This window comes from Cyprinus carpio, chromosome A23 (genome assembly GCF_018340385.1).
Source record: "Cyprinus carpio isolate SPL01 chromosome A23, ASM1834038v1, whole genome shotgun sequence".
In the NCBI taxonomy this organism is placed as follows: domain Eukaryota; kingdom Metazoa; phylum Chordata; class Actinopteri; order Cypriniformes; family Cyprinidae; genus Cyprinus; species Cyprinus carpio.
Window position 1 is genome coordinate 6,156,269 of NC_056594.1, and position 9,073 is coordinate 6,165,341.

The 9,073-nt window shown below is 36.1% G+C and overlaps 1 protein-coding gene across 8 annotated transcripts in view; it reads left to right on the forward strand.

The window, feature by feature from the left end:
- Nucleotides 1-5,973, forward strand: part of LOC109048778 (uridine-cytidine kinase-like 1) — a 28,993-nt gene extending 23,020 nt beyond the window's left edge. For 7 of the 8 annotated variants that reach the window (XM_042712757.1, XM_042712756.1, XM_042712762.1 and 4 more), the window contains exons 10-15: nucleotides 557-650; nucleotides 1,015-1,077; nucleotides 1,274-1,396; nucleotides 2,328-2,435; nucleotides 3,039-3,195; nucleotides 4,529-5,973. In XM_042712757.1, coding sequence (XP_042568691.1) covers nucleotides 557-650; nucleotides 1,015-1,077; nucleotides 1,274-1,396; nucleotides 2,328-2,435; nucleotides 3,039-3,195; nucleotides 4,529-4,608 — 625 coding nt within the window. In that variant the 3' untranslated portion in view covers nucleotides 4,609-5,973. Of the gene's footprint in view, nucleotides 1-556; nucleotides 651-1,014; nucleotides 1,078-1,273; nucleotides 1,397-2,327; nucleotides 2,436-3,038; nucleotides 3,196-4,528 lie in introns of those variants that run through there. The other variant, XM_042712764.1, reaches the window with a different exon arrangement.
- The last annotated feature ends 3,100 nt before the right edge of the window (nucleotides 5,974-9,073 follow it).

Consider the following 9,073-nt stretch of genomic DNA (forward strand, 5'->3'; position numbering starts at 1 on the left):
TTAGTTTTTTTTTGTTTTTTGTTTTTGCTTGGTTGGGTAGATTTTTAAAACATATTTATTGATTTAATTTTAATTTGTTTGTTTATTTTTAATTTTGCTTTCCCACGCCCTCTCAGAACATACAAGTGACCCATTATTGGGTGGAAATTGTCCCTCCCCCTCATACTACCTGTGACCGACTACCAATATCAAGAAGCAGAAGACAGTGGCTGAAATGGACTCATTTTGAAAGTTTTTTTCCGTTGCTTTCGTCCATGTCACAGGCTGTGTGTGGTTATGCCAGGCTGTAACGCAAACGGCTATTGCATACTAAAATAGGGCAATCACCACAATATTTCCTGCCTAAATGGCTGTTAGGAAAATGACGTTGGTCAGTTTGTTTTATGGTCTGAAATTTCTGATGAATGTTAGGTTTGCCAGTAAAACAAATGCATATTATGTAAAATATTTAGAATAAAAAATTTACACGGTTATAAAAAAGATCTTCCATGTTAGTTTGAATGTTTTGAACACAAATAAACACATGACTGTTTTGTCATTCATGCTTGTGTTGCAGAAATAAAGAGACCAGTCGAGATGAGTTCATCTTCTACTCCAAGAGGTTAATGCGGCTCCTCATCGAGAGAGCGCGATCCTTTCTTCCATCTCAGGTGAGAAAATAGAAGGATTGCTGGGAAGTCTTTAGATCGACCTAATAGCAGCCCACAAACAGATTTGAGTGTGTGGGCATGGAGGTCTCGTCTTGAACATGGAAACTTGTCTCACTTGTCCACCGCAGTGGAAACTCAGACAAGATCAATGTGATAGAAATCGGTTTAGCAACACACAGCAGCAACACAGCAACCTTTACACTTAAAATGCTCACAGGAGAAATGCAGTGAGCTAGTGAGCTTCACGATGTTGCTGCTGACATTTTACTGTGGCTTTTAATCAGAGAGGAAGATCAGTTTAGCTACATATGATATGCTTGGACAAAAACAACTTGATGTTACAGTTGTCTGTTATCTGCTGCAGGTACACATTGTTCAGACCCCACAAGGAGAAGATTACGAGGGCAGAACCTTTCATGGGAAGAGGGTAAGAATATAATATGCCACTATAGATGCACTGAAATGTCTTTTTTTCCGACAGTCTTTTGGTAGTTCAGCCTAATCAGTCTGCTCGTTTTGGGATTTTCTGTGTCATTTAGAAATGTCTTTGATCTCTGTTGTGTAGAAAAGTTTAGGCCCTTATAAGGAAATCGAAGACCCTCCCTCTTCTTTGTTTTAAACAGATTACGGGTGTGTCGATTCTCAGGGCGGGAGAGACCATGGAGCCCGCGCTGAGGGCCGTGTGCAAAGACGTCCGCATCGGCAAAATCCTCATCCAGACCAATCAGGACACAGGAGAGCCGGAGGTAACGCCCCTTTCTGCTCTTACTACCCCCTAAAATTTACACACAGCAGACAATCAGATTAAATTTATTTGGTAACGCTTTAGTTTAGGGACCAGATCTCACTATTAACTAGTCGCTTATTAGCATGCCTATAATTAATAAACATATTGCCTGTTTATTAGTAGTTATAAAGCACATATTAATGCCTTATTCTGCATGAACATATTCCAGATGCCTTAACAACCAACTTACTAACTATTAATAAACAGCTAATTAGGAATTTATTAAGGCAAAAGTCATAGTTAATAGTTAATAGTGAGAGTTGGTCTCCAAACTAAAGTGTTACCATTTGTTTTGTTTGTTTTTTTGTTTGTTTGTTTGTTTTCTGTTTATTTATTTAAATGGTTTTATTTTAAACATCCCATTATCTATACAAAATAAACAATTTCTGAGCGAGACATTTCAGTGTTACAGTATTTTGTGTCATTAGTACAGTTTTTTTAATAACATTTTTTTTTAAGAATTTTACATTTTCATTTTTATTTTATTTTAGTTTTTGGATTGTAAATTAATTAAATAATTCAAATTATGATAAATCTCAATTTATTCATAGTTAATGTTCAGTTTCTTTTTTTAGTAAAAAAAAAAAAAGATTTGTGTGGTTGACACGCAGTGGAATATGTGCACTGTTCTTCACAACATGATGCAGCAGTGTGTGTGTGTGTGTTTAGGAGTATCACTCTTAATCCTGTGATGGAATTAAAATACTGAAGCAGGTGTTCTGCCTTCAGCCATTTTGCACAATAAATATATATATATATTTTTAAATTTAATTGAATATTTAAATAATTGCATGAACTCACTTGTTTTTTTCTTATTGTAATTTGATTTATTAATTCATTTAGACACATTGTTGCTGCACACTTAAGCTGTCTTTTATGTTCCCGTCCAGTTGCACTATTTGCGTCTGCCCAAAGACATCAGCGAGGATCACGTGATTCTGATGGACTGTACCGTGTCCACCGGAGCGGCAGCCATGATGGCTATCAGAGTTTTACTTGTAAGTCTGCATTTGAACCTTTTCTCATGCACACAATTGCAACACCTCTTGCCATCTAATGGAACTGATAGTGTGCAGCGGCACAGGCACACACGCCTACTCAGGCACCACATGTAGAGCGGCCCAGTTTGTTTGTCTGTCAGTGTAGGCGTAGCAGAGAAACCTCACTAGCTGACAGCAGCCATGCAGCATGACATAACTTTACACATCCTCACATATTAATTCTGCAGTTGTTCTGAGGCTGAGCCGTATTTATCAGTTTCTAAGGCCGTTTTTGGCACCGCTGGAAATCTAACAAAATAAACTTGCTGAGAACACACTACTCACGCTCTCACTAGTTTATTTTAAATAGAATTCGTCTACTAATGATGAAAATGCATGATCTAAAAAACACTCCACATCTGAAAGGATGTGTTATGTTTAATTATGTGTTGGAAATTACATTTTTGGAAATGGCACACTTTTGCCTTCTTGATAAACAAGTAGACTAACTTTTGTTTATTGGCTTTTTGCTTGAGATCGGAAAGTGGAGAAGCAATAGAAAGTACAGATAGAGAGTGGAGGTGCGGGACTGTGTTTTCTTCATGAGGTGTGTGTGTGTAGGATCATGACGCTCAGGAGGATAAGATCCTGCTGGTGTCGCTGCTGATGGCTGAGATGGGTGTCCATTCTGTGGCCTACGCCTTCCCTCAGGTCAAAATCATCACCACCGCCGTCGACAAGAAGGTCAACGACCTGTTCCACATCATCCCCGGCATAGGTGAGACTCTGAACCCCAGCTTTACTTCATCTGCTTGACCCTGGCCTTTTGTCGGAATAGTTATACACAAAGGGGCCATTCTCACAAAACCAGCCAAGAGCATGTCTATTTCACCCCAAATCATAAGAGAAAAATCAAAAAGATTATACTTTGCTTAAAGGAAAGTGAAGGACCTATAAAGGTTTTTAGCATTGTGACATTTGTTTTAATGGTTATAAATTCATGTATTATTATATATTAACCCTTTGACCTGGATGATCCCGCCAGTCTGATTAGAACATTCAGTGTGTCACATGATCAACTGCAAATTCAAATCTGCTTTCCCGCTTTGAGTGGCACTGAACCTGAGAGAGGGCTCAGCGCTGTTCAGGATTTTCATACACATGATGTTTCTGGCAATTAAGTACTAAATATAATATGGAAGTTTACTCTTGAGGAGAGCTGGATTAGTTTACGTGTTTTAAGCCCAGCAGACTCTGATTCTCAGCATTGCACGGTAAATTTTTTTAGCCTGAATGCACTGTAAGTCGCTTTGGATAAAAGCGTCTGATAAGTGCATAAATGTAAATGTAAACTAACATGACGGCGCAGATCAACTAACAATGCAAATGTGTTTAAAAGGCTAAATATAGTTATTTACACGTATTTGAGAATCGGATTAACAGATATTTTACAATCTGGTTAACCAGAGTGTGAAAAAATATGTAAATGTAAAACATCTTGTGTCATTTAAAATGTGTGATTTTTATTTTTTTTAATTATTGTATTTCTGTAACTCACGTATTTTGTAACTCTGTTTTTGCCATGAAAATAGCCTCAGATGCTGACATGGCATTAAAATCTGTATTACTATTACCAGTTTGTAAATGTTTTAAATAAAAAGGAAAAAAGGAAATAAAATCGATATATCAGTCATACAGCAGCACTATTGTGGATGTAGTGTGGCAAAATTTAAAAACTCACACAGGGGCTCAGATAAAATATTTAATATTCCATTTGAAATATTGTAAACTAATTATATCACACCCACCCACACACACACACACCCTGTTTAAAAGTTTTGAGTAAGATCAGTTGATGATATGGAAATGCTATTGTATTGCTTTTAATTTAAATTTGAATACAAAAAATAAAAATTAAAAAATTAAATAAAAGATAATCTGGTTAGAATAATGAAAATTCCAACTCTAAAACTTCCAGACACATTACAGTAACACTTTTTCAGCAAAATTTTTGTTCATGAAAATTAATTATTTTTTTGAAGCAAAAAAAATGTTAGTAATACCTAAACATTTAATCATTTAAAATTGATTTTTTTTTTTTTTTTTTTCAGGAAATTTTGGGGATCGTTATTTTGGCACGGATGCGCCTCCCGACTGGAGTGATGATGACATGGATGAGCCCAGCTGCTGACCGGGTGTCAGATCATTTCATCAGCCGCTCTGATAATCACGCCTGATATTTGTACATTCTAAAATATTTTTATACGTTTTGGCACTCCCAAGCTGAAGTATTTTATGTGAAGGTTTTTATTTATGAAGGTTTATTTAGATTTTTTTTTTTTTAATGTGAGAATAAAATTCTAAATCACATGCAGTTGATTCATTGCCTTATGTGTTTGCTGCCACTTTTGTAATCTGCTGTGTTAGTATTTTTGGCATGTGAACACAGTACGTCTGCTTGTCACGGCATACAACATGTCGCTTTTATTATTGTACTCCGTTTCATGCAGCAGTCAAGCACTCAAAGCGCTGCCTTGCTACACTTAGACAGTGAATTTCTTTGAAGGACCACTTCTTCGGAAAAAATGTGTGGGCGTTGCTTTCTCGCTTTACCTGCAGACGGCTGCTGACCAAACCACAGGCTGTTAACTATTACACTTTCACATCAGAGCACTGCATTCTGTATGAAAACTTAAACATTGTAACATTTTTCTAAAATTCACAGCATGTTAAATGTAAAAATTATTTCTGTTGTAGATCATCTCTAATCAACGGCCATTGATTTTTAGGACATTTCAGGTTTTGTTTTTGATCTTTGTGAAAAAGTGATGTTCTTTGATGAGAATGACCTACATGTTTTGTTTTGTTTTTGTCTCCCAAAAGTGCAGCATCTTGCATCTGTCCAGTGAGTCTATAGCTGCCTTTACCATATATGGCTGACATCTGCATGATGTTTGCCGTCACAACTAGAACATTACAAGAACAAAACTAGCCCACAGGAAGTGTTGGTGTTTGGCCTGAAATTCAACCAAATGAGCGTAGTGCTTGCTCTTATTATGGATGACGCATTGATATCTCTTTGTTTTATGGTTTTACCCCACTTAGCACTTTCACTTTGAGAACGTACCTAGCCTGAAGAAATCAGTTCATCATAGAAATGATAGAAATATAATTGTATGTGTGTGTTGTTAATTTGATTTACACTGACTTGAAATTTATATTTGTAGTTAACCAAAAAAAAAAAAAAAATACAAAAAAAAACTTTGGCAGAAAAAACAAACGGTATTGTATTAATGTGAGAGCACTGAGATCTGCATTGAATGTATCTGCTGTGACTTTTGTCCCACGACAGGAATAAAACTGAGCTATTTATTTTATCGCATTGTCATTGCACACATTCTGGAATACTTCATTCTGATTGGTCAGTCTGATATTTTTGTGTAATGACTGCTGCACTGTATAATTGACCGTTGTCCCTGGCAACCGATGTTCTAGATGACAGTCTCTCATATCCACAGTCTGTTTCACCTTGCATAATAAATTCATTTAAACTCAAGTCAGTGTCTCATGCTCATTTATTGATTTATCTGATTTGATTGAATTGGCAGTGTAATAATTGGGGATGAGCTTTATGTAATGATCTCTGGTAGTGTTGTGTGTGTAAATATAAATGTACATATACATACAGTAATTTTTAAAAGTTTGGGGTCAGTAAATGTTTTTTTTTTTAGAAATTAGTGACATTAAAATCAATCAAATAATCCTGAAAAAAGTATAACTATTTCCAATAAAAATATTAAGCCGCAAAGCTGTTTTCAGCATTGATGAAAATAAATGTTTCTTGAGCTAGAAGAATATTTTAGACACAAATATTAAAATGATTTCTGGAGGATCATGTGACACTGAAGACTGAAGTAATGAACACGAAAAAACAGCATTACAAAAAAAAAAAAAATAAAACATTAAAATAAAATATAAACAAACAGAAAACAGTGATTTTAAATTGTAATAATATTTCCCAATATTACTGTTTTTACTGTATTTTTGATCAAATAAATGCAGCCTCGATACACATAAAAGACTTCTTTCAAAATCTCACCGACCCCAGACGTTTGTACGGTGATGCAGCATTTCTCTTCCGCTTTAATTGCAATAGCCAGATGATCTTCTATATACATTGTTTGTCTTTTGTTGACACAAATTAAATCTGATGTCTGAGAATTCCACCATCAATGAATTTTCCAATCAAAAACTGTCCAGAGATTTGAAGAGATGTACTAGATGTACTAATGCACTAGAATTAGACTCTTTTATACCACTTGTCTTGTGTTTTGTATGCAGTTTGCCTCATTTTTGTAATACCGACAGTGGGATAGAAAATCATTCATGTCTCAAACACACAGGAAGGATGCTGTGGTTGTCCTCTCGATAATGGAAACTAACCTAGAAATCTTTCATCAGTTTCCATAATTAACTATAACTATGATAGTCAGAAATAAAGGTACAAAAGCTGTCACTGGGGCGGTACCTTTTCAAAAGGTAAATTTTTGTATCTAAAGGGTCCACTTTGGTAGCGTAAAAGTACATATTAGTACTTAAAGTGTACATATTAGAACCTAATAGGAACAAAAGTGTACCTTTTGTAAAGGTACCGCCCCAGTGACAGCTTTTGTACCTTTATTTCTGAGAGTGTATAATTTCAAATAACTACTCTTCTCAGTGTAGTCTACCGTAAAAGATCAGCTGACCTTTTAATTCAACATGTAGCAAATGTTTAAAATAGCTTCTGTGCAGTTTTAGTTCTACAAACTGTCTTTTTTAATCTATTAATGTAAGTGACTAATTCAGCTTTTGGTTAATATGACTCCTCATTATAATCAGCCTGGTTAAAATGAACAAGCGGAGGCAAAATTCAAATTAAAAATTGTTTAAAACTAACTGCAATTACTTTTCTCAAATTTTAATTTTGCTCTTCCTCTGTCTTAAAACAATCACCACGTCACATAAGACATTTCTAAAAAGGAGCGGATGAGATGAATGAAATGTGCTCTAGTGGCCCTCAATATTGAGATGTCATGGAAAGTTTACCACAAGTTTGTTCATAGTGACAAACAGGAAGGAGGTGCTTTGCTCATGTGTGGCAGCTCTACAGCATCTCCAGCAGCTCGCGAGGGCCCTGCAGGTCACAACACTGGAGGGAGCGAGTGTGTGAGCATCAGCCTGACGGCCCGGCTTCTCTACGGGTTGAACTGAGGGCTTCGGCGCATATTTTGAAAACCTCTAAATCCTCTCTCAGTGTGGAGTGATGAGGAGACAATTGAACATCAGTGTTGGTAAGGCAGAGGTGAGTGTTTGCATAGCTGCGTGTACCAGCCCACAATGAATGCCAGATTAAATTTACAGTGCATTGGAAATCCAGGACTTTTTGGAGTCATCTGATCAAATACATCTTTTTTGACAATGCATCCATGAATAAATTCATAATACATCATTATTATGAACAAAAAAAAAGCAATACAAACCATCCTTTTTGCTTTATGTTTTTTTTTTTTTGTTTTTTTTTTTGGTGTAGACAGATCTTTATGAGATGAGGGTTAAAGCCATGGCACGGTGTTGTTCTATAAAGCCACGAGGCCATTACATTCAGACAGTGCTCAGCTAATTGTCTCTAAGTGGCTGTAATGTAATAATTGCATCGGACCGGACTCTTTGTTTTTGCTTCAGAGTAATGAACAACTCATATTTTATGTATGTAGCTATTTAGATGTTATGGATGTTGCAAGGTAAAGGTTTCAGTGGCCGTTTCCAGCTGGAAAGGCGCCAAAGTTGGCACATCGTGACATACTATATAGCTAGCATACAGTACAGCATGATAGATACTGTAAGGATAGTCTCAGAGGGAAAAGTCTTGTCAATGATGAGTGTAAAATGATTTACTGAGTCTATTTGTTTGTTAATGTAGGGCATTTCTATGAGATTTCTATTGAGATGAGATTAAGATTTGGTCCATGCGTTTTTGTAAATGTGATGTTTCGTGTTTAAATCATGCTAATATTACACTTTTCAGTATTCCGCATGGGACTGGATTCATTTTTACATACTGGTCAAATGGAAACTGTAGGAGACATTTAGTATGATTTGAAATCTGATTTTCTGTGTTTCCCCATCTATTCCATTTAGCATTCTATATCTCCATATGGTTGTAAATGACGATGCTTTTCCTGCATTCAAGAAAGAAAATGTGCAATTCGTTTCTTCTCATCATTTATTGTGTATGAATTTTATACACAGATTTTTCTTTTCTTTGGCAGGTTTACATTTTGCTGATCATTTTTCCTTATTTTTTACTTTTTTTCCCAATGTAGATGATGCAGGTAATCTGTGGTCAGTATGATCTGACCATCCTGAATGAGCAGTGCTTTCGAGGACTGTCCAACCTGAGAATGCTTGAGTTTTGGTCAATCTCAGGTTCGTCAGCCCATGAAAAGCTGTCTCGCACACTGTCTCCCACACGGATGACCCACCAGTGGTCCTCCAAACCACCTAAATGCCGCATCACACTATAGCCAGAGTGGAGCAAAATCACTGTATTGTATGAATCCTTAGTGTTATATCTTCAGATGTTATTTATTTATTGAGTTAAAAGACTATTCAAT